This window comes from Eucalyptus grandis, chromosome 7 (genome assembly GCF_016545825.1).
Source record: "Eucalyptus grandis isolate ANBG69807.140 chromosome 7, ASM1654582v1, whole genome shotgun sequence".
NCBI classification, from domain to species: Eukaryota; Viridiplantae; Streptophyta; class Magnoliopsida; order Myrtales; family Myrtaceae; genus Eucalyptus; species Eucalyptus grandis.
Genome location: NC_052618.1, coordinates 50017316 through 50043491, shown reverse-complemented (window position 1 = coordinate 50043491; position 26176 = coordinate 50017316). Strand labels below are relative to the sequence as shown.

Here is a 26176-nt window from a genome sequence, read left to right as displayed (position 1 = left end):
ACATCTTTGGATTTTCATTTGCCAAATTTCATAGTTGTCTCCATTGAGCTTTTCACCTTTGTTCAGCTCGGCAACTATGCTCTTTGTGGCTGAAGCCATTGATACGAACAAATCGGACAAACATGCACGAATTATTAATGCCTATCATTTATGCATCCCTATTTACATAGACCCATCATATTAATGAATAATTTCAAGTAAGGTTTCAGAATCAAAAGGTCACTATGTTTCCAATCATCCTCCAAAATCCTAACTTAAAACTATCATCAATATAATCGTCTTATGCAAAATCAATTCTATGAAGCTACAAAAACTTCTTAAAACTACCCACAGCTAATTACCCACAGCAACCAACAATAACAGAAGGCAATATATAATAGAACATCCAATAAAAACAATAATGCTTTCAATTAACACAATTAGGTAGTAATCATTACATAATATGTCCACAAATCACACTTAACATATATCGGAAATACAACTAACACCAAGTCGGCACACGAACCGGGAAAGATCCTCTTTTGTTCAATTTCTTGATCTTTTCCCTTGAAACAATACAATAATATTCATTTACAAAATCCATCACAATTTTCTTATAGGAAGCAGCTCCGTTGACATCCCATATGCGATTCAACACATCTTGCCATTCAGGTGGAAGAGTATTTATGAAAAATCGCACCATCTCTCGACGTGACATAGGACGACCATTCCATATGACCTGTTGAATTTTCCCGTTGACTTCAAGGACGTGATCAATTAAGTCACCACTCTCCCATCGATGATCGTCCCATTTAATCAACTTAGACAAACCTTTCCTTTTTTGCTCATCGGTCCTTGCGCGAATAGGTGTGCGCAACCTCGGGGAGGCATTGTTCCTGCAACAAATGCAGAACAAATAAGGGATTACAAATAATCCACATAGACTTAATTGAAAAAGAAACACATTCTTTTCCCTTTTTTTTTTTTTTTTTTTTTTTTTTTTTTTTGGTCAACGGTCAAACGGTCAAAGTCAACGGTCAACGGTCAGTCAACGGTCAACGGTCAGGTCAACGGTCGTCGCCGGTCGTCGGTCGTCGGACCGGACGGACGATCGGACGGAACGGACCGTCGGACCGTTCGGGCGGGCCGGCCGCACGTGCCGCCGCGTGCGTGCGGGATGACGTCACGCGGACGTGGCGGCACGTGCCACGCGCGTGCCATCGTCGGCCGGTCGGGTCGGGTCGGGTCGCGGGTCGGGTCGCCGCCGGACACCGAAGCGTCATCGCTGACGTCATCGATGACGTCATCCCGGATTCGGCCGTTGGTGACGTCATGCCGACGCGTCGGCCGCGTCGATCCGCGGACCGGGCGCGTGCCGGTTCGCCGGCGGCGCGCACGCCGCCGGATTGCGACCGGCGTGCGCTGCCGCACGCGCTGGCGTTCGAGCGCTTCGGGCGCGTCGTGCCCACGCGCAGCGCCTTCCCGGCCGCGCGTGTGGGCGCGTGCGCGTCGCCGGCGGCGCTCGAGACACCTCCGGACTCGTCTCCACGTCGCCTTTCTCCCGGTTCTTTTAGAATTTGTTTTTGACATTCGAAATCTCATGAAAATGGCCGAAGAAGTCTCGGGTGTCGGGATTTTCGCCCGGTTCCGTACGGCCGAAAGTTTCTTCGCGAAAACTCAAACAAAAACATCAGAATTGATCGGGAAAAACGTGAAAGCGGGCTATGATACCAATGTTGGGAATTACTGATCCCCAGAAAAACGGATTCGACACTCAATCGAACCCCTAAATCAATGCGGAAGCGAAGCCCAAGAAAACGACACGTATCACCGATCGTAAAGCACACCACGGATTCGAGCGTACCTTGATTGCCACAGATTAGACACCGACGTTGATGGAGGAAGAGAAACTGAGCAATTCGATCCGATGAAGCCTTGAAGGGAGGAAGAACAAGCCGTATGCTTACTGTCTTTTGCTTTTTCCTTTTGAGAGAGAATACGCGCGGGAGAGAGACGACGTGAATTCTGATTTCTACCAACGTCTTCTCTCTCTCTCTCTCTCCCTTTTATACCCCCTTCTTTCCACGGGCCCTATTCCCGTGGGCCGGGCTTTCTGGGCCCAACTTTGGCGGATGGGCCTTAAGCCCAAATCAAATAAAGCCTTCAGGGAGCACAGCAGGGAATTTCTCTCTGGCTTCTTATCTCGGAAATTCATCAAAGCCACCTCAAAATCCACCGTTAATGAAGCCGATTCATGGAAAAACCCGACTACAAACTAGAGGCTCGGTTGGATCCATTCTCGGCAAGTTCAAATTGCGGTTGGTGTTGCTTCCTTCACCGGCCAAGTCCCTCGAAGCGGTTTCTAGAGCCAATTTTGTTCCTATCTACCTAGCAATCGCGTCCGGCAACTTTCCTTTCACAGGATACGCCCAAGCTCGTTTTCCCCTGTTTTGTCGAATCGATGGAATGGGGCTCACCGGCCCCAGGTTCGCGCGTTCTGAGCCTGCTCATTCCTTTCTCTGTGTATTCCTAGTGTTTTTTTCTGGTTATGGTTGGTTCTGGCATGAATTTGCGCCCTGAATGCTTTCTGGTTGTTGTACCCTTAGGTGTTCGATGAAATGTCTGGGAGAGGTTCGCGCGCTTGTTCTTGGTTTTCTGTCCAACTTGGGCATTCATTGATTGCTGGACGTGCTTCATGGCTTTCTAATTCGATGAAACCAAGCGATCTTGACTGAACAAGACTCCTTTCATAGACCTGAACCATCTCGTTCCTTGCCTGGACCATATCATTCATCGATTCTTGGTGTCGTTTGTTGAGGTTGTGGCGCAGCTCGGAGGTTTAGGCGGTGATGGGTGGGCCTCGATGAAGTTGTGGTCGAGTCCATTTACAACGTGAAGTAGTGAGGGTGCACAAGGGAGAAAAGAGAAGAAAAAAGGAAAAAAAAAAATGACGTGAAGGGAGATGAGGAGAAATGTACACATGGAAATGCCACAGACTTTTTTTTTTTTAAATCCCAGCTCATATTAAAATTTTATTTATAAATGTCACATATATATTTTAGTCAGAATTTCTCTCTGGAGACATAATTAATCGTTTTTTGTTAGATTTGATATTTAAGTATTCGACGAAAATTTTTGACATTAAAGTGAGTGCTATACATAATTTTTGGTATCTTTGATGTATTTCTCCTATGAGAGGATAGTGACGTATTGTTTTAAGGTGGGGACGCTGGAGATCGTAAGTCTAGTTGAAGATGGACAGTGGATCTTAAAAAACGAAGATGGATACGATGACGAGTTGTGGTGGCTTTTGAATGGTGTAGAGAGAGAGAGAAAAGACCTGTTTGTTCATCACACTTGGACAAAGTTTTTAGATCCCCTAATAATTTAATTTCATGCACTAATCTCAATTTCTTTAGCATTACTCCAAATAACGTCTAACATTATACTTTAATTACTGCATCAAACTTGCTGAAACTTCAAACTTTGCTAAAGCCTTTTACTTTACTTCCATTTGAGGAAAGAAAGAACATGCAAAACCAATTACCTAGATGCCGCATTTACTAATTTTATCATTTCTTGATCAGTCTGGATTTTAACGCAAAGTTGAACTGTCCAAAGGAGATGTTCCGGATAAGTTCATCGCACACAATGAGTTGAAGCCCTGAAAATCTCCATGTTTTTTTTTTTTTTCTATAAATAGCCTAATGATCACCAAAAATATCACCTTGAACCAACATCAGCTAATTCCTTGAGCATCATGAATTCTCTGACCATCATCATCTCTCTTGTTTTCATTTCTCTCTTTCAACCTAGCCATGCCCAAAACTCACCCCAAGACTATCTTGACTCTCATAATGTTGCTCGGAAGCAAGTTGGTGTGGCGAATGTGACATGGGACAACGCCCTTGCAACCTACGCCCAAAGCTACGCAAATCAACGGGTCGGCGACTGCAGCCTTGTGCACTCCAATGGGCCCTACGGTGAGAACCTTGCCAAGGGCACTAGCACATTCACCGGCACCTATGCCGTTAGCTTGTGGGTCGCAGGGAAGCAAAACTACAATTACAACACCAACACTTGCTCGAGCGGGTGTGACTGCTTGCACTACACTCAGATGGTTTGGCGTGACTCGGTCCGAGTCGGGTGCGCTAGGGTTCAGTGTAACAACGGGTGGTGGTACGTTGTGTGCAACTATGATCCTCCAGGCAACTATGAAGGAGAACTTCCATACTAGGAAAGTCTTTTAGAGCGACAAGCTTACTTATGACCTATTATTATACGCGTCATAGGGTATTATATAAAAAGTAAAGGAAAAATAAAAGCGACTAGCTTAATATGACTTATGAGCTAGTTTAGGAAAATATGGATGTATAACATGTTGCTCATAAGAGCAACTTAAACAGATTATTACAAGCAAAGTAGCAATATTGTGCGACTGTTTGCAATGGCTTTGGCAGATTCAAAGTGTTCTTGATCGCCAACTTATTACATATACCTTCGTAAGTGTTCTTTCGGCTTTTACGCTTCATGATATAAGAGAAAGGGCTTTTTACATGTGGCGATTCATGGATGTGCCGATGGTTTGGAGTTAAATATCCCATATTAGATTACTTCCCTTTTTCAATTGAACAATACACAATTCAATATTCTCTCACATTCTGACTCCATATCAACATTAGATTGTTCCTATTTTGATCTCAATCCATGTTGATATTGATCCTGATGCCGAACTTGAGCTTCTTGACAGCATTCTATTACAAGTTGTCGTATGCTATTGACAGTTGATCAGCAGTTTAGTATATATCTCATGGACATTTGCCTAATATAGCCTATGTTGTCCATATTGCGAGATAGTTTTTGTTTGCTCCATACTTTACTCACTATGCCGTCGCGTTATGTATTTTATACCACATCTAAGGCATTATATTTTATCGCCTTCACTATCACTATTCATGTCTCTTGGATGTAGATCCATTGTAACGTTAATTTACTTATCTGCTGTCTCCACCACCAGATCAAAACATGAGTCTGTTATTAATTTTATACCTCACCCAATCACTCCTCAAAATCCCAACACCGCTCTCTCTTCTCCTCCCCATCTTTTTCCCTCCTTATGGAGCCCACCCCACAACCACGCGAGGCTTGTGTCATTTGAGGGCGAGGGAGAGGGCGGAGGCAGCGGAGGGAGGAGGAGGAGGAAGTTGGTCTTGGCATTCGAGCCGCGGAGGCTGCCAGCGGCATCGTCATTGGCGAGAGCAGCCTCCTCGGGGTGCTGAAGGTGCCGAGTCGGAGCGGCATCTTCTTCAAGGGGTCACGTATCTCCAACACATGGTGGCCTCACGGCCTCTTTGCAGACAACGCCATACTGGCCCTCCTAAGGCGGCGACGGCGGTGACAGAAGTGGCGACGGTGATGAGGTTAATGACGAGGAAGGTGTATATTAAGAAAAAGGAGGGTGGGACACACTTGCGGTCCACGCCCGTGATCTTCTGCTGGGACGACAACGCCGTTAGTTTTGTAACACAAAGCACAATCAAAAGTACAAAACATCGCCAGAAGAAGCGCGAGATCCACCTCAAAAGCTGAGATTCTGGCAGTTCAACCACGTGTAGCTATCTCTCTCCCTCTCTCATTTAAGGGTGACGTGATGACACGACGAAGAAAGTGGTGAGACATGGAGGAGGCAACGTTGATGATAGGTGGCTGTAATGGGTGGAGATGGTGGAAAATTGTAAAGAAAGAGAGAGGGTTGGTTGAGTGGGATGACTTGACAAGGATTATTAGACAATGTGATAACCCATCGACAAGTGCAATAAATATGTGTCTGCGTTTCCTTTTTGATCTTGTCTCATTTATGTGTTTGTCAACTCTATATCTCTTATATCTCTATTGATAAAAAAGAAGAAGAAAAACTCTGTAATTCGATCACATGGCAAAGAAAAAAAGATAAAGAAAAGGAGGCTTGGAGAGGAGGTAGGGGCCACACACGGTAGCCGCCGGTGTCAGCAACATGACCGCAACATAATTTCGTTGGCATAGCAATGTTGACAGTTGGCCTTGAGCTCATGATCTTGTGATGAGGTTGCCTCCCTTTCCTTGTCTTTGGATTTGATCAAGCTTGGTCTCCAATTGACTACGGGCTCTCAGTTAAGTGTGACATTAAGAGTTGGCCATGAGCTCATGACCTCCTCACAGTGAGGTCACCTTCTAGTACACAAGCAAGCACGGAGAGAAAGAAAGGTGAGGGCAATGGCCTAGTCATGGTAATTAAGCAATGCATCGATTCACGGTGGCATCAGAAATGAAGAGAATAGGACAAATAAGCAAATTCATCAAATTTTACATGATTACTCGGTGGAAATAGGTAAACATAACTCCATACATCCACTTCTGTTTTCTTTCTTTTCGACCCCCCAGGCGACTGTCTTCTTTTCCTTTTCTCCTTATTACTCTTCTCTATTCCTTTTTCTTTCAGCCTCATCGCTGTTTCCTTTGAGCACGCCCAGAACGCCCGAAGGTTTGCTTCCCGATTCCATGTCTACAACACACTCGCACGTTGGCTTTTCCACCAGCGCGCGATGCTACGCAATCGAGGTGCGGTTCCATGTCTCGCGATGGCCCCGACCTCTTCAAATCTTCAGGCCGTGAAGTCCGACGAGCTGAGAGATTTTCTGGAGCTTCTTCTCGGACGCAGATCACCTGTGACGACGTCTTTGGCTGTTCTTGGCCAAAGACGGACTCCGAGGGATGTACGTCATTGCTCTGTTTTATTCAGTTGAATCCGAGATTTGTTATTAAGGTTATGAGTGAAAGTAGAATGATGATTGTGGATCTGTTAGTAGTTTAAATACGTTCTGATGTCATTGAAGTGATCTATATCGGAATTGACTCTTCGATTATGACTCTGTGTTCTAATTTTTGAACTGACCACCAAATATTCGTTAAAATGCCTGAACGAATTTGGAATGCAATTTTGAGAAGCGTTCTTATTATTTAGTGTCTGGAACGATTGTTGCATAATGTACATGTTCGACTCACTTACGGCTCCTCTGTTTCCAGTGATTTTGGACTATGGCCAAGATCTCCATATGCCATGACTACTTGAATTGTTGTTCAAATCCATCCAAATATGTTGTCTCTGATTCTGATATTATGCAAAGTATAGATTCATGTTAATCAAATATCTGGATGAGCAAATCATGTCAACTTACGTATACCCAAGGGGTCATGAATTCATTTTGGCATCTGATGGATTGTATCCGCCGGATTGAGATCATGCTCGCTGGTTGTGTATTCTCTTGCTCAGCTGATTGGTGTTGTGGTCTTAATTTGGTATGTGCTTTAACGATGCTTAATAATTATGCACTTGTGAATTTGATTATACCCGTGAATTTCCTTTGAGCTGTTGTGTGGGCTAATCGAGGATTTCTCAATTGCACTGATTGCTATTCATCATAGTGGCCAGGGAAGCTTTCATATTGATATGATAGGATAGAAAATTTCTCAAGAGCTAGATGCGCCTATTGGCTTGCATCATAATGTGATTTCGTCCGGAAGGTAAAACCGTTTGTCGTGCAAAATACATGGACTGGTGAATTCTGAGTGGGGTAAATAGGAGAGATGTCTTACTCTTGAATCTATTGAGAGCCGGAAGGTCCAACCTTGGATGGATTAGTTCTTTGCCATGAACTAACATCAAAAAGCCTGAGGAAAAACAGAAAGCAGTGAGGTGCTTGGGGAGTGCTTGTGCATGTATGTGTGTTAATGAGTGAAGAATAAAGAAGTGAGTATCTTTTAGCTAAATCTTCACAGTGCCATGCTAACATCTTCTCCGTTTGCTATTCATGCTTTCAGATTGTAAAGAATTTCGGTCCTCAGTTAATCAGTGGTACATTGGTCGTTGTCCATTCTTGCACACGAGTCCTATATGAAACTAAATCGATACTGAAGTATGTTTGCCAAATTCGAGTGGAACCGTGTTGATTCTGTTGTTCATATGCTTATTGTTGGTTTAAACTTGTTATACTATTTTTGTTGGATTAGACTTGTCATCTTTTTCTACTAGTGCTTACAATGTTATGATTACTGGACACGTCTCCCTTGTGAATGAGCAATGGTTTTCGCTGAAATCTGCTGAATATGCTGCCGAGAGCTTATCTCTCAAGATAGAAGTTCAGAGAAGCTTGTTGACTGGACTTGACGAGGCCACGATCATTAATATGGACTCTCTATCTTCTCTCTGCTTTTCGTTGTCTCTATTACATGTGTTTTTTCTTTTCTGTCTGTCATTCACATCTTTGTTATTGCTGTGTTTCAAGGCCCTGGGAGGATGAAGTCGAAGTTGGACAGCACTGGGAGAAACTATAGCTCTTTCCATATCCGCATTGCTCTTAACTTGAAAGGTTTGAGTACGGGTATATGCACGTAAATTTGGTGAGGAAAGATCAATTCAGTACAGGTGAATCCTTCTTTCCTATTCTCTCTCTCTCTCTCTCTCTCTCTCTCTCTCTCCTCATTTTCCCTTTTTGCTTTTCTTGCGAATTTGAAACCAAGTTTTTAGTAGGCTTTGCTTAACAGTTACCTCAGCACCTTTATGGATACAGAAACTCATTCGATTGATTGAAGCCAGGGATTAAACGAAGTTTTGATTTGATATTAAATCATAATGGGAGTGTGTGTTTTGTATTCTGCTTTGCAGCCTGGACGTTTATTCATATAGCCGATACTTGCATGTACTTTTCATAAAATTAGTGGGCAATGAATGGGTGTTAAGAACACATGTCAATTTTGAAAGAAATAGAACCATTGGCATATTTGATCATAGTGGAATGAAATTTGGATTTGCTGGCTTATCTAGTTGGAGTTCAATTTGGACTTCTTGTGATGTCATTTTTATCATTTGAACATGTATGATGATTTAGGAGATTGTTAGGTGAATTGGTGAAATTTTTTCAACAAATAACCATTTTGCTGTGCCTTGAACTCGCCGGATATGGGCTGTCATCACCATTCCTTTGCTGGTCACTCTCTTTTGGGTGTAGATTGAATTGATCCAAAGCCCATCCAAGTGTTGTTCTAGTTACCCGCGATGTGGTGTTTTTATTTTCATAATTTCTTAATCACTGGGCATGTTTGTTACCAATTGCTTTGACTGAAGTGATGCTGAAATTCATGGAGTATCTGAGTGAAGATTTGATTCAGAGAAGGGATCGAGAATAAGATAAGAAAACGAAAATAATTCTGGAAAATAAAAATGGGAAATTGGTTAGAAAAATAGGCCTTGATTAGGTTGTTAGATTTTAGTATTAGAAATAGCTAGTTTTGAAAAATATGGATGCATAACATGTTGTGCTTAAAAGCAACTTAAGCAGATTAGCAATATTCTGCGACTGCTTGAAATGGCTATTGCAGATTTCAAGTACTCTTGCTCTTTCAACTTTTATGCTACATGCTACTAGAGGAAGGGCTCATGTGATGATTGTTAGGTAGTTGTTGGCTAATCGTAAGCTAATTGCAGGAGAGCGCCGTTTTCTTTTTTGATTTACCATAGGACGTGGTCACCCTTCCATTGCTTCGTTTATAATATAGCCAGGGCCACTTATCTCAACAGTCTACTATATTGACCAAAAAAGTGAAAAAAAGAAGAAGAAAAGTTTCTAAGCTATAGAACAAATTTGCGAGAGTAATTTCAACCTCAAACTTTCATAGAGAAATTCTTAAAAGCACTTGTTTATTGTTATGATGAATTCCAATCGTTAGGAAATGTGCAAGTTTATGTGACTTTGTGTGGATTATAATTGGTCATAATTGATTCCGGTGTTTTTATTAAATCCTGATTTAGCTTACTTCTCGTTTTGTGTTTATTGTTCTGGATACATGTGCCTGTATAATGTAATACATTGTTCATTAAAGCACTACACAATTCAACATTTTCTCACTATATTGTTCTTGTTTTGATCTCAATCCAGGAAGTCTACCGCCCCTGATATTGGTGATCTTAATGCCAAACTTGAGCTTCTTGATGGCACGCTATTGTAAGACCTCGCACTCTATTGACAGTTGGCTAGTAATGTAGCCTAAAATAGCCTAGGCCATGATATAGCTAGTATAAACACCTAGAGGGGGGTGAATAGGTGCACAAACAATTTATCGAAATACGATCGAGGTAGAGAGAGAGAATTGAACACAGGATTTATAGTGGTTCGGCTTATTCCAAGCCTACGTCCACTCTTCCGCACTGACAGCCCACCGGCTGGATTTCACTATGATCAAAAGAGAAGTTACAGCACAGCTTTGCCTTGATTCCACAGTGTAGGTGTTCTACCACACCTCCTCAAGGTTTCTCACAAATATAGACTCTCTTTTGTATACAAGTATTCGCTAAAATGAATTGTCTAAACAAAAAGGAGCTTCAGACTTTGGAATTCTTCTATCACGCACACCTCGAACAACTAAGACCGTCTTCCTTATATACTCATTTATGTCATCATACCCGTTGGCACTTACCAAAGGAATTCCTCCAATCTACCCGTTGGACGGAATCAATTAGGAAGATTGTTCGAGCTATTAAAGGAATGTGTTGATAGCCCATCAATCCTGTTCGCCCATACAATCAGGATCTTGGTTTCCATAAGTAGAACCTTCAAATAATATTTAGACAATCATCGAATCTTCAATCATTGAATCAATCTTGATCAATCAAAAGATTCTCTTACGTCTTTTCCAGCCACGAGATCTTCTCCAGATGATAAGGTTAAATCCTTAACGGAACATCCAGTTCTGGATAACTTTTCTTCAACGGATTAGAGACTGTCAATGAGGATAGACTTTGAGTCTTGAGTCTGGCTGTCCGGAAGTCTTCAGACTTTAAATATCAGAGTCTGCAAGCCTTCAGACGAGACTGATAGAAAAGTTTTGTCAGCTTCAAAATACTTCAAGAGGATTTCTCCAACAATCTCCCCCTTTTTGATGGTGACAAAACTTTCCTGCAGATTTGGATAACTTTGACCTGCAAAACATTTCTCAAACACATATGCATATCTTATAGAGATAAATGGCTAAAAGAATAACACTAGAATCTGCAAACACAGAAAATAGGTTAGTCTAGTATATAATAAAGCCATCCATAAGATATCAATACTCGTTAATAGAAGCAGTCAAGTCCAAGTCTAGTTCAGTTCTCATCCAGACACAAAACAAAGTCAAACAGAGTTAAAACAACAAACAATCCAACAAACAGTTAAAAGTTTAATGATAAAGTTTGATCAAATCTTGCATCTCTCCCCCTTTTTGTCATCATTAAAAAGAATGAGATGAAGTCAAGATTGCTTGGGAACGCGGACAAGCTGGAAATCTTCCATAGACTGAACGATGCCTTCCAGCCTTTTGAAGTCTTCCTTCAGCTGTGCAATCTCCTCACTCTTGGCATTGGCCTGATTCTCGAACAGAGGGGCTTGCATCTTATCATTCAATGAACAGGAAGAAGCTTGACTTTCATTCTTCAAGCTTTGAACTTCGCATCCCAAGGCATAAATTTGACCTCGCATTTCCAAGAGAATATCCATGATTCTGCGAAAATCTGCTCCATTATCAGTCTGAGTACTTGCTTCGGCTCGATCTGATGGAGTAAATGCAGACGATGGTAGATCAGCATAATCTCGCAGGTTTGGCGATGAAGCTTCATGACCTTCTTCTGGAAATTGAGATGCATAAACATCCTCTGGGTCTGCAGGCGAACGACTGACTCCTTCACTTGCATCGGGATATGAAGACTTTCCTCCTTTCTCCTGATCTTCCCCGTTTCCATGCCTATAGGTGGAGAAGAGATTTCCTCGGGTTCTCCTTCTTCTCTTCTTTCTTCTTCAGTCTTTCCTCCTCTGCTTCTTTTTCAGCTTCTCTTTCTTCTTCTTCCTTCTCTCCTCTTCTTTCGTCATTTGTTCCGATTCTTTCTGTGGAACAGGACGACTCAAATTCTTCAAAGCCATTGCAGAGATGGTGATGTTTTCGTCATCATCTTCATCCTCAACGAGGAGAGCTTTTCTTCTCTTGGATGGAGCAACCATGGGCTCCTTCCCTTTTCTCTTAGATGCAGAAGAGATTTGATGAGATTTGGCAGGAGTCTTCTCCTTGAATTTCTCCAATTCCTTGCTCAGTTCCTTCAGACGCATTTTGGTCACCATTTTCAGTCTTACCACCATATGATCGCATGGTCGAACACAAAAGATTTGTGGAGGCTGAATATTCAAATGTCTGAATAACTTCGTAACAAGGCTTGGGTAAGGGAGTTGACCTCTGTCCTTCATCATTGCTCTATACATGTGAAACATAACAGTGTGAGGGAGAGAAAACCTTTTCCAAAGAGAATGGCATACATCAGCTTGGCCTCTGAACTTGAAACATCAGTCTTGGAGGTTGATTTCGGTCGGAGGCAATTAATCACAATCTTGTGAAGCAAGATGTTGAATGCACTCATCCTTAAGTAGGTGATCTTCTCATCTGTTCTCCTGTCCTTCACCAGTTCAAGTGTGGCTCGAGCAATGGAAACTTTGATCGATTGATATTTTCCTCTTTCAACTCCTAACACATCTGCCAGCATGTTCATGTCCACAACATAATCTTGGTCTTTAACGCTGAAGGAGAATCTATTCGCATCCAAAAAGCTAAGATTTGAATAGAAATATGCAGTCAATTCAGCATAAGCCTCTGTATAGTCAGAACAGAACTTTTCAAGTTGAAGATGATTGAACTTTTCCCTCAAGTTCACACTCACAGCATCCAGAAAATCAAAATCCACACTCCTAGGGTTTATTACCCCACGCTTCGGCAATTTTGAGTACAGATCCTTTTGTTCCTTTGATCTGAACAAATCTCCCCTTTTTCCTTGAGTTTCAGCCACAATACCCATTTTCGGTTGAAATAGGCTGTACAAATTGTCATCATCATTTCCATCTACAGGATTCGGCCCCTAGTCACGAGGATCACTTGGGATATTCGCAAGGGTTTCCTCAGCCACCCCTTTACGAGCAATTCCCAAACTTTCCATTTTCCGCAGAAAAATATATTCGTTCCTATATCCTTTGTCTTTAAGGAAGTCATCAACATAGTTCAAAGGAGTACGAGTTCCTTTTAAGGCACGATATAGCTTGTAAATAAAAGCGGGCTTTTGAACTCTTACGGGGTCTGCATCCTCGATGATTTCTTCCTGATGTTGATGAACAACACCTTGAGGACTAGATGGTGGAGAATGACGCTGCTGAGAATGTTGTGGTCTCGCTTGCTGTTCTGGATTATCTTCCTCCTCAGTAAGATCGAAGTGCGTAGGCCCCTCACTCATTTGCCGTGGACCCCTGCTTGCGATTCTCGAAGACTTTCTCGAAGATGACATCTTTCTCAGTTTTTGGAAGATTCCTTGCTTGATTTTCCTAGGAAAGATGACAACTTTTTGAAGATTAATCAAAGAAGACAAATGGAAATGGAGGATCGATGCTTTCTAGGGTTTTCAAGAGTGAAGTGAAGAGGAATCGACAGTGCACGATCGGTTAAAAAGAGAAATAAACGAACCGTCACAAAGGAAATAAAAAAATGCCTTTTCAAAATAACTGTCTTCTTCCGCAAAAATAGCCATTTCAAAAATAACTTCCTTTTTGAAAATGAAACGATGCAATATTTACGTCGATTAAATATAGCAATAATTAAAACACAGTCTGACGATTGTACCTTTTCAAGATTAAATTAGAGAGAGAAAGACTTACAGTCTGACGGTCGTGCCAAGACTGTCTTTCGGATAAAGTCTTGTAAGTACGTATGCTGAAAGTCTTTAGACTTTGATATCCTCATACCTCAAAATGTTGAGTCTGGAGCGTATAGATTCAAATTGATTTTTCTCCAAAGGCTTTGTGAATATATCCACTAGTTGATCCTTTGAGTCAGCAAACTGAATTGAAACATCTCCATTTTGAACATGGTCTCTAATAAAGTGATGTCGAATTTCTATATGCTTTGCTCTTGAATGGAGAATTGGATTTTGGTGAGGTTGATAGCGCTGGTGTTGTCGCAATTAATCTCCGTGCATGAGTCTTCAATTTCAAAGTCTCTTAGTTGTTGTTTTATCCATAGAATTTGTGAACAGCAACTTCCAAGAGCTACATACTCTGCTTCTGTTGTTGAAAGAGACACAGTGCTTTGTTTCCTTGAAAACCAAGACATTGTCCTGCTTCCAAGCAACTGGCAAGTTCCCGAAGTGCTCTTTCTATCAACTCTGCAACCGGCCAGATCTGCATCTGAATATCCCAGAAGATTAAAGTCTCCCTTCTTAGGATACCAAAGACCGATGCTTGATGATGAAGCAACGTATTTAATGATGCGTTTCGCAGCACTGAGATGAGATTCTCTAGGATCTGATTGAAACCTAGCACGATGCAAACACTCAACAAAATGTCGGGTCTAGAAGCGGTAAGATAAAGGAGTGATCCAATGATGCTCTGTACAGGCTTTTGGTCAACTTTCTTCCCTTCTTCATCTTTGTCTATCTTTAAAGAACTTGACATTGGTATGTCGGTCTTTTTGCACTTTTCAGTCAAACCTTTTGACAAGATCATTAACATATTTTTCTTGATAAATAAAAGTTCCTTCCTTCAATTTTTTTACTTGAAGACCAAGAAGGAATGTTAATTCTCCCATCATACTCATTTCAAACTCATCCTGCATAGACTTAGAAAATTTCTTGCCTGAGACTTTCATTAGAGGATCCAAAAATAATATCATCCACATATATTTGAACAAGTAAGAAACTTTTGTTTTCCTTTTTGATAAATAAGGTCGTATCTACTTTACCTTTGACAAAACCATTTTGTATTAAGAACTTACTTAATCTGTCATACCAAGCCCGAGGTGCTTGCTTTAAACCATACAAAGCCTTTTTCGGTCAAGACCGAGTCCGGCTTCTTTGGGTCTTCAAACCCTGGTGGTTGTTCCACATAAACTTCCTCATGGATAAATCCATTTAGGAAGGCGCTTTTGACGTCCATTTGAAATAACCTGAAATTCTTATAACAAGCAAACGCAAGTAATAGTCGAATAGCTTCTAACCTTGCCACTGGAGCGTAAGTCTCATCATAGTCTATTCCTTCTTCTTGCGTATATCCCTTGGCCACGAGTCTTGCTTTGTTTCGTACGACTTTTCCTTTCTCATTCATCTTGTTTCGAACACCCATTTAGCTCCAATAACGTTTTACCTTTTGGTTTGGATGTCAATTCCCAGACATCATTAATGTTGAACTGTCGAGCTCTTCTTGCATAGCTTCAATCCAGCTTTCATCAGATAAAGCTTCTTCTATGCTATTTGGTTCAATTTCAGAAACGATAGCAACAACACTAGACTCTTCTCGCCTTTTGGATCTGGTGCGAATTCCTTCATTAATTTCGCCAATTATAAGATCTTTGGGATGACTGGACTTATGCTTCCAGTTACTTGTTGACTTGTCTGTTGATGATCTCTTTCTTTATTTGGATCTTCACTAACAATCGATCTTTGGTCTTCCAGTCCGAGATGATTCTTGAGTTGTAAGCTTTGAAAGGTGCAGCGGGTTCGGACTCTTCTTGATGAGTCGACTTGATTCATCTTGCGTTGAGTCTTGAAATTTGACATTCATTGACTCCTCCACAGACTGGCTTTTCTTGTTATAGACTCTGTAGGCTTTTCTTGATGAAGAATATCCAAGGAAGATACCTTCATCTGATCTTTCTTCAAACTTACCAACTCGATCTTTTGCATTTTTCAATATAAAACATTTGCAACCGAATACATGAAAGTATGAAACAATAGGCTTCTTATCTTTGAATAACTCATAAGGGTTTTCTCAAGAATAGGTCTTAAGAAGACTCTATTGATGATATAGCATGCTGTTGAAACACTTCAGCCCAAAATCGAGAAGAAATTTTACTTTCAATTAAAAGAGTTCTAGCCATTTCTTGAAGAGATCTGTTCTTTCTTTCCACAACTCCATTTTGCTTTGAGGAGTATATGGAGAGGAGAACACATGCTTAAATCCGATTCATTACAAAATTTTGTAAAATCTTGATTTTCAAATTCACCTCCATGATCTGTTTTTATACTTGAGATAACACATCCTTTTTCATTTTGAACCTTTTTAGCAAATTTTTCAAAATACGAGAAGGATTCAGACTTACTTGCAAGAAAATATACCCAAGTAAAACGGGAGTAATCATCCACAATTACTAGGCAAATATTTCTTACCCCCAATACTGTGTTCGTTGGTCCGAAGAGATCCATATGCAACAACTGTAGTACATGATTAGTAGAGACATGATTTATTGGCTTAAATGAATTTCTTACATGTTTTCCCAGAATACATGGAGTGCATGGATCAATCTTTTGGTATGGCAATTTGGGTAGTCCTCGAACAAGCTGCTTTGATGAGATTTTGGCTAATTGCTTCATGTTGACATGACCAAGCTTTTTGTGCCATAAGCTTGCTTCGTCTTGAATTGAAATAAGACATTGCGATTCATTTGGTTTCACATCCAGAAGATAGATATTTCCATGTCTTCGACCCATGAAAGACGAGTAGAGTCTTTGCGATTCCCGAACATGTTCCTTCTTGAAAGAAGATCTTGAAACCAGTATCACACAATTGACTAATGCTGAGAAGATTGTAATTGAGTCCTTCCACTAAGGAAACATTACTTATTGTGAGAGTTCCAATTTTCACGGTTCCAAATCCCACAATACTTCCTTTCTTTGTTTCCTCCAAATGAAACTTTTCCACCATTTACTTGAGCAAGCTTTATAAAAAAATTTGAGTCTCCTGTCATGTGTCTTGAACATCCACTGTCAAGATACCAATTTACCTGTTTCTTGACGGAGACCTGCATTTAAAATAAAGTCTCAAGCTTTCTTTGGTACCCAAATTTTCTTGGGTCCTTTGGTGTTAGTAATATAAACAGTATTAGCCCATACTTTCTTAACAGGTTTCCATACCATAGGACACTCTTTTTCAAAGTGATCCGGACTGTTGCACTTTGAACATCTGAGAGCATTTCTTCCTACAGGTTTTACAAAAACTTTCTTGAAATGATTTTTGTAAGCCTCTCTCGAGGGTCTTTTCTTAATCATTTCTTTTACTTTAGGAAAATCAATCAAGGGAATTGTTTCTGCGACATACCTAGACCGACTTATTGAAATAAGGTCTTTGAGCTGAAAGAATTTTTCAAGTTTCTCGAGACCCTATTGAAAATTTCTTTGAAATATTTGATAAGTCTGTTTTTAAAATAGCATTTTCTTTTAAAATATTATCTTCATTTTCTTTAAGAGTGAAAACAGTCAAGTCTAGACTTTTAACTCTTTCTACTAAAACATTTTCCTTTTGTTTTAGAGCTGAGTTTTCCTTTTTCAGTTCGGAAATTCTTTTAAGAGAAGTCTTAAGACTAAAACACAGTTCATCAATGTATTTAGAAACTTTGACAGGAATTTTGAAATTACTTGCCTCAAATTCACATGTCGAGTCGATCCAGTCGATCCAGTGTCCGAGTCCGTTGTGCCATCGACATAGATTGGCATATTCATTATCACTTTCTTCACACTCGGTATCACTCCCGTTTCGGCTTTGAGAGCTTTTCGAAATTTTTCAGCTTTTCCTCTCTTCTTCTTGAAGAGGACGGTTGGTCGATGTGTCCCTTCTTCTTGCATTCAAAGCAGACTACATCTTTATTTGGTTCCTCATCATCAACATACTTGGTATGCTGTCTTTGAAAGCTTTGTTTCTTTGAGTTGAACCTTCTTCCTTTTCTATTCAGTTTTCTGAATCTTCTTATCATGAGAGCAAGCTCATCATCGTCCATATCATCTTCGACTCGTATCATCGAATCATCATTTGATTTTAATGCAATGGATTTCTTACCTTTTGGATCTTCATTTTCATTGATCCATTCCACTTCATAAGACTGAAGAGTTCCAATCAGCTCGTCGACAGATAGTGGCATAATTCTTTGCGGCTCTCTTATCGAAGTCTTTATGTGATTCCAATCCTTGGAGAGTCCACGCAGTAGCTTGTTTACCTTCATAGGATCAGAAATTTTTTGTCCTTGATTCTCAAGACCATTGACAATATCTGTAAAACGGCTAAACATGTCGGTTATAGATTCTCCCGGTTTCATTTTGAAGGCTTCATATTGACCGAGAAGAATATTAATCCTGGTTTCCTTCACTCGACTGTTCCTTCATAGGTAATATGCAATCTGTCCCCGACTTCTTTTGCTGTAACACAAGAAGATATTCTATTATATTCAGTTGGTGACAAAGCACAATATAAAGAGTAAATTGCTTTTGCATCGAGTGCTTGTCTCTTGTGTATTTCTTCTTGAGTCATTCCGCTGGTCTTGACAATTTCTTTCTCTCTTTTAGAGACTGATGCAGCTGTAGGAGTAATTCCTTTTTCTACAACGTCCCATTCCAGAGGATCCTTTGATCGTAGAAAAGCTTTCATCTTGTTTTTCCAGATGTTGTAATCCTTTCCATCAAAGTAGGGTGGTCTGGTATTGCTTTGCCCTTCCATCGCCCACCGGTGCTAGCATACTAGCCATGGATCTTTAACTCGAAGTAAAACACTTCAAACAAAGTGAGTACACGAGCTCTGATACCAATTGAGATAGCTAGTATAAACACCTAGAGGGGGGTGAATAGGTGCACAAACAATTTATCGAAATACGATCGAGGTAGAGAGAGAGAATTGAACACAGGATTTATAGTGGTTCGGCTTATTCCAAGCCTACGTCCACTCTTCCGCACTGACAGCCCACCGGCTGGATTTCACTATGATCAAAAGAGAAGTTACAACACAACTTTGCCTTGATTCCACAGTGTAGGTGTTCTACCACACCTCCTCAAGGTTTCTCACAAATATAGACTCTCTTTTGTATACAAGTATTCGCTAAAATGAATTGTCTAAACAAAAAGGAGCTTCAGACTTTGGAATTCTTCTATCACGCACACCTCGAACAACTAAGATTGTCTTCCTTATATACTCCTTTATGCCATCATACCCGTTGGCACTTACCAAAGGAATTCCTCCAATCTACCCGTTGGACGGAATCAATTAGGAAGATTGTTCGAGCTATTAAAGGAACGTGTTGATAGCCCATCAATCTGTTCGCCCATACAATCGGGATCTCGGTTTCCATAAGTAGAACCTTCCAATAATATTTAGACAATCATCGAATCTTCAATCATTGAATCAATCTTGATCAATCAAAGGATTCTGTTACGTCTTTTCCAGCCACGAGATCTTCTCCAGATGATAAGGTTAAATCCTTAACGGAACATCCAGTTCTGGATAACCTTTCTTCAACGGATTAGAGACTGTCAATGAGGATAGACTTTGAGTCTTGAGTCTGGCTGTCCGGAAGTCTTCAGACTTTAAATATCAGAGTCTGCAAGCCTTCAGACTAGACTGATAGAAAAGTTTTGTCAGCTTCAAAATACTTCAAGAGGATTTCTCCAACAGGCCGTTCATATTATGAATTAGTCTATGTTTGCTTTGTGTTTTTGTGACTATGCCGTATGGTTACATATTTTATGTTAGATCTAAGGCATTGTACTTTATGGCCTTCATCATCCCTATTTATGTCCCTTGGATGCAGATCCATTGTACCATTTATGTACCTATCCGCTGTCTCCAACACCAAACCAAGACACAATTCTCTCTTTATTAATTTCACTCCTTACACCATTACTTCTCAAAATCCCAACACCAATCTCTCTCTCTCTCTCTCTCTCTCTCTCTCTCTCTCTCTCTCTCTCTCTCTCTCTCTAAGGGTGGCTGAGCTGCCTAAACGTCAATTTCATGCCTCTGGCTGGTCTCAAGACCTCGCATCAAGCTCCCCTAGTCATACGATTAAGTTGTCGACAGTGATGAGGTTAGAGGGTCGTCTCCAGATCTGGGGACGCCTGCCCCTTATCTGGCCTATCCACTAAGATCTTGGTGAGATCTCAAGGCCATGGCCAGATCAGGTCATCAATGGTAGTGCCGAGACCTCACAGAGATTTGGTGGTGAGGGAAGAGAGAGAGTGAGGGAGAGTGTTGGGTCAGCAAATAGAGAGAGCAAAGATGGTTGTGGATGACACGAAGGAGAAAGCGGCGAGACGTGGGGGAGCCGACTGTAATGACAATTGGCCGCAACGGCCAGAGACAGTGGCTAATGGTGAAGAAAGAGACGGGGTTGGTTGAGTGGGAAGACTTGACAAGGATAATTAGACAATGTGATAAGCACATTGACAAGTGCAACATATATGCATCCATGTTCCCTTTTTTGATCTTGTCCCATTTATGCCTTTGTTAACACTATATCTCTATCAACCAAAAAAAAGTAAAAATAAAAACTTTGTAATTTGATGACATAGCAAATAAAAAAGATAAAAGAAAAGGAGGTCTGGAGAAGAGGTATGGGTCACACACGGTGGCAGCCGGTGTCGGCAACATGACCACAACATAATTTTGATGGTAACGTCACCCAAATTTGATCAAGCATGGTTTCCAATTGACAGTGAGTTCACTCTCAATGGCGACATTAAGAGTTGGCCTTGAGCTCATGATCTTCTAATGAGGTTGCCTCCCTCTCCTTGTCTTTGGATTTGATCAAGCTTGGTCTCCAATTGACCGTAGGCTCTCGGTTAAGCATGACATTAAGAGTTGACCTTGAGCTTGTGACCTCACAGTGAGGTCACATATTAGTACACAAGCATGTGGAGAGAGATGGGCAAGGGCAATGACCCAACCCAGCCATGGTAATTAAGCAATGCATCAATCCACAATGGCATCAGAAATGAAGAGAACCGAACAAATAAGAAAATTCATCAACTTTTACACGGTTACTTGGTGGAAATAGATAGACTTTAACTCCATACATCCACTTTCTATGATTATTAAATATAGATATTGGTGTAATTATAAAAAATTACACATAATGGGTATGGGTAGGCAGGCTAGTGAGGGAGACGTTCATGTCAATTTGCTAGCACTACCTTTGCAAGATGATTTTCTCTACTAGTGAAGGAGTTCCAAGATGAAATGAGAAAATTGATTTAACTACATACCTATCCTCCTCTCTTTGGCTTCGTAACTTGCCTTGATCAAGTGTAATTTCCTGATCGCCTCAGTCATATCCATCCGATCCGGCGGTGATTCCATCGAACATGCAACTCCAACTTCGAATATGGAGAAAATGCAATCTCTGATCTTGATCTCCTGTTGTCGATCACCAGCTTCACTCAAAAGGCTTAAGTCTACGATGTCCATTGCCCGATCCGGAAGAGCCGTTCGGACGAAGTTGTGGAGGTTAAGATGGTGCCCAAAGACCTCTTCGGTGGGTCTTTTGCCAGTGAACATCTCCAATAATAGAATGCCGTAACTATATGCATCCCCAAGTGTGGAAACCTTGTGTCCCATGCCATACTCTGCAAATTTCATCAAGACATTAAATAGGAATGAATAGACACTTTTTCTTGAATTAATTGTATAGAAAAAGTTCCTAAATCACATGGGATTTTGCTTGATGTATTTGCAAGAGCTTGCCAAGGACAGTTGTGAGGGCTCGCACCAATCGCTACCAACATAAGGCGATGCCTTGCAAGCCCTCACTGACTTCTCTGTCGGGCTTGCCATGCGCGGCAGAAGCCAATGGATCGTCTGCCAGAGCAAGGCAAAGGGTCCCAAAGCCCCTACTGGTTTTTAGCTTTCATTTCTCCCTGTTTAATTTTTGTTTAGTTTTCTGTACATGGCTGATGTCTAGTGCCTGTCGTACGAACTCTTATAAAGTGCATCAACCGTTGAGAAATGCATCAACAGAAGAGAAATGAGATATTAGAATATAAAAAGTGCACCAAAGATCAGTTAACAACATATGAACTCTTCTTCTCCAAAACTACTAAGTGCAACCAAAGTTGTCGTATGTTTGCTACACAAATTGCCTAAACATCAAGAGTGGCTTTGTCCTCTAGTAAGGTACGGGTGAAAACAGGAAAAGAAGAAAATATGTTAGATGAAGGCCTTGGTAGAAGTTTATGTGTTAACTAAATTTGAATCGCTGATTTTTTTAGTGGAAACATGTGAGATCCACGTGGGGCTTGTTATTTTCATGATCCAGATTTTGTTTAATACCTATACCACACTTTCTTTTATGCAAAGACGAGAAGAAATTGCCTAGAAGAACAGGCAAAAAACGAACACAGTGGGGGAAAAAGAAGAGACTTAGAGTGATTTGTCGACGGTGATGGATTTATACTTGTCAATGCGTAAATTTGTCTTAATATGCTCTAACCAAGAAGTTTAGGGAAAGTGAAAGTTGGATAGAGCTCATCATGTTATCATGTTGTCAATTAGTGTATCCTCCAATAATTTCTAGCGTAAATGTCATGTCATCTAATATACCTTTCAAATATTAAATTATAGGTCATGAAAGGGTCTGCCATGAAGGAAAAATTACTTATTGTCAAGACCTTAAGTCATGACATACCAAAAGAGAATCACAATCCGTTTTAGTGGCATGAATGTTATGTGAGACAAAATACTTATTATAGAAAGAAAATATAAATATGAGATGACGCAATATGCTTAATCTATTTGTTCGCATGGATTCACAAGTTTTGTCCAAACATTTTCCACTCAGGTCAAAATTACAATGGTTCATTCTCATCTTAGTTTCAAATACGATTAGAACAAGCTACTAGTAATCTTTTTGTACAAAAAGATATGTATTTTCTTTTTCTGCGTATGCTATTAATTGGGGAAAGAGAAATTGAGCTGTGAGAAAGAGGTGTCCGAGCATACAAAACATAACATAACGTCAAGAATCATTGTTTATTCAAACTTTTGGCACTCTCATGTTACTATCGCAATCAAATAACAAATAATCGAGAAAATATGACAATATGACAATTTCATACCAGGAGGCACATAGCCAATGGATCCTCTGACTGCGGTTGAAGTTGAACTACCCTGGTCCTGAACTCCTGTGGCTTCGACACACACTGTTGAAATGATCTTTGCAAGCCCAAAATCTCCAACTCAAGCCACCATGTCATTGTCCAAAAGCACATTACTTGGCTTCAAATCTCCATGAACGATTGCTGGATAACAACCCTTGTGGAGATATTCGATCGCAGTAGCTATGTCGATGGCGATGTTTAACCTCTGCACTAGTCTCAGATTTCTCGATTCATTACACTCATCATCTCGTCCCATAGTCCCAAGGTGCAGCCACTCCTCCAAGCTCTCATTAGCCATGAACTCATATATTAGAGCTTTGAAGTCATTGCCACGAAAGTCCACACCTGAACAGACACTTAGTATCTTCACGAGGTTTCGGTGTCTAATGGTTCCTAGAGTTCGACATTCGGAGATAAAACTCCTCAAAGCACCTCTTTGCATTAGATTGAGCACCTTTATTGCCACTGTGGCACCACCATCAAGAATCCCCTTAAAAACCGTGCCGTATCTCCCTTTACCAATTGAATTGGTCTCAGAGAATCTATTAGTCGCTCTCAGGAGTTCTTCATAAGAAATCCTCAAGAATTGGTTCTCGAAAGATAATGAAGTGGAGGCAATGGTTGTCGTCTGCTTCTTTTTGTGGTAAAAGATAGACAAACATAGGAGCAACAAAGCTAAACATAACAAACTGCCAGCAACCCAATATATTACTCTAGCCTTGGTTGAAGAAGACTTCTTAGAGCTTGATGATTTGCAAAGAGGTAGCTTCAGACTGGGAACACCTCCACAGAGTTTCGTATTTCCATAAATCGATACAGAACTTGCATTAAGAAAAACTCCACGCTCTAGAACTTGTCCTTCTAGTTGATTGAAGGACAAATTCAAGTACTCGAGTAGTGGGAGCTCTGCCAGAAAGCTTGGGATTGAACCAAAAAAATTATTATTGGAAAGGTCCAGCTCTTGTAGACCCCGTAATGGACGTAAAGCTTCGGGGATTTGACCATGAAATGAATTAGCTTCTAAGTGAAGTCGCTCCAATACCAAGCACTCACTGATGGATGCCGGGATTAAGCCGGTCAGTCTATTATAAGACAGATCTAATTTGCCAAGGTTCTTTAAAGATCCAACTTGCAATGGAAGAGATCCACTTAAATTATTATTTGCTAAACTCAACGTGATCGACAAGGAAGAAATGCCCACGATTTCGGCAGGAACTGAGCCAATTAAGTTATTATTCGAAAGATCAAGCTCAATTAGTTGCTTACAGTTGCCAAGACTTTGCGGTATGTAGCCTTGGAAAAGGTTGGAGGAAAGGTCAAGGCGACCTAATGACGTAATGTTACCAATCGAAGATGGTATCTCTCTAGTAAAGTTGTTAGCGCTTAAAAGAAGTTGCTCCAAGTTGGAAAGTATTCCGATGGAATGAGGAATGCGATCGGTTAGAAAATTATTGCTCAAATCCAAGGCAGACAAGTTGAAGAGATTTTTGAGGGCTAAGGGAATAGATCCTTGGATCCGATTGTTTGACAAAGAAATTTCCTTCATGCTGGTGGAAAGATTGGAGAAGGATCTTGGCAACGATCCGTGAATCAAGTTCATTCTCATCTCGAGAGTTTTTAAGTTGGAACAATTAACCAAAGAAGAAATAAAACTCAAGTCATCCTGCAAGTGGTTATAAGCCAATGTAATTACGTAAAGGCCCTTTAGCCTTCCTAGATTTTTCGGTATTGGCCCATGGAAATTGTTGTTCAAAAGTATAAGATGCTCAAGACCTGTGGCATTCGTTAACGTTGATGGAATCATCCCGGTGAACAAGTTATAGCTGGCGCCAAGGAAGTAGAGAGAAGGAGAAGTGATGCCGACATCATTGAGAAAACTTCCCCGCAACTGGTTATGACTAACACTGAATACTTGAAGGTCAGAGATGTTTAAAATCCCTGTTGGAACCTCACCGGTTACTTTGTTGGAAAATAGTTGGAAAAGTGTCAATCTCTTGAGTTTGGACAATTCCTTGGGTATTTCTCCGCTCAACTCATTTATTGCCAGGGAGAGCTTTTGTAGCTGCGAGAGGTTTCCAATCCAACGAGGAATAGGACCTACAAGACTGTTCTTAGACAAGAGCAATTGTTTAAGTCTTGTTAAAGAACCAAGATCGAAATGAATTCCCCCAAGTTGGTTATCTATGAGATTCAGGATCTCAAGGTTCAAGCAGTGGGAAAGATTGGAGGGTATTGGCCCACCAAATGAGTTGTTACTAAGATCGAGATTACGGAGCCAAAACATGTTGCCGATCTGTGGTTGGATTTCGCCATGGAAGCTGTTGTTCTGTAAAACCATGACCCTTAGGAAAGAGAGGTTACCTATATGAGCAGATAGGAAGCCTTCCAAGCCTTGTGATCTTAGGACTAGGGACGTGACCCTCCCAGGATGCCTTTTGCTGCAGAAAACACCTTGCCGCTCACAATGATGGGTAGAATCATTCCAAGAGCTCAAGACTCCGAACGGGTCTTCATGTATTGCATTTTTGAAGGAGGCTAACGCAAGCCGATCCGTTTGGTTTTGCGAGTATGATCCGGAGATTGTGATTGAGCTCCACCACCACAAGAGAACAAAGTTGAGAATAAGAAATAGTTGTTTTCCCATCTCGTCTAGTGATCCACTGATCCACTTTCAGTCTGAGCTGAATTTATAAACCTTTACTCTGCGCACAAATCAATTATTGACTAACTCCATCATGGGAAGTTCTGTGAACTTTCACTCTCCTGAAGACCGAAGACCGAAGACTGAAGACCGAAGACTTGTGAAATAATATGGAAACTAACCAAATTTTGTAATTAATTAATTAATGCGAAATCACCAGAGAAATAAATGAGAAATAATAAAGAACTTCTGAGATTTACATGATTCGATCTAAAAATCGATATTTACGCAACTGGAAGAGCAAGCAGCTATAATCCACCGATACTCGGAGAACCATAGAGTTACATTTACTCGCAAGTTCGAGTGTCTTCCATGCCTTGATTACATCCAAACTCATAGTGTTTATTGATAGAACAACTCGTTGTGCGACTCACGTCACAAAATCCACCGTTTTCAGAAGTCCGTGCGATCAAAGAAAGCGTTACTGGTGCATCCCCTTTTTTTCTTCACTAAAGAGAGAGTCCTCTCGTGCGGGGATATAAAATGGAGACTTC

General features: G+C 40.8%; 2 protein-coding genes and 1 long non-coding RNA gene across 3 annotated transcripts; 2 read left to right on the top strand and 1 right to left on the bottom strand.

Moving 5' to 3' along the window:
* Positions 1-3736: 3736 nt before the first annotated feature.
* LOC104441538 (basic form of pathogenesis-related protein 1) lies at positions 3737-4216 on the top strand. The gene has a single exon (XM_010054690.2). The coding sequence runs from the start codon at positions 3740-3742 to the stop codon at positions 4214-4216; it is 477 nt and encodes a 158-aa protein (XP_010052992.2). The 5' UTR covers positions 3737-3739.
* Positions 4217-6378: 2162 nt separating this feature from the next.
* On the top strand, positions 6379-10142 carry LOC120295614. The gene is made up of 3 exons (XR_005552978.1): positions 6379-6731; positions 8301-8440; positions 9951-10142. It is a non-coding gene; the product is annotated as an uncharacterized LOC120295614 (long non-coding RNA).
* A 12918-nt stretch (positions 10143-23060) lies between these two features.
* LOC104443042 (putative receptor-like protein kinase At3g47110) lies at positions 23061-25625 on the bottom strand. The gene has a single exon (XM_010056406.2). It carries the CDS (start codon positions 25623-25625, stop codon positions 23061-23063), a length of 2565 nt encoding a protein of 854 aa, XP_010054708.2.
* Positions 25626-26176: the final 551 nt, after the last annotated feature.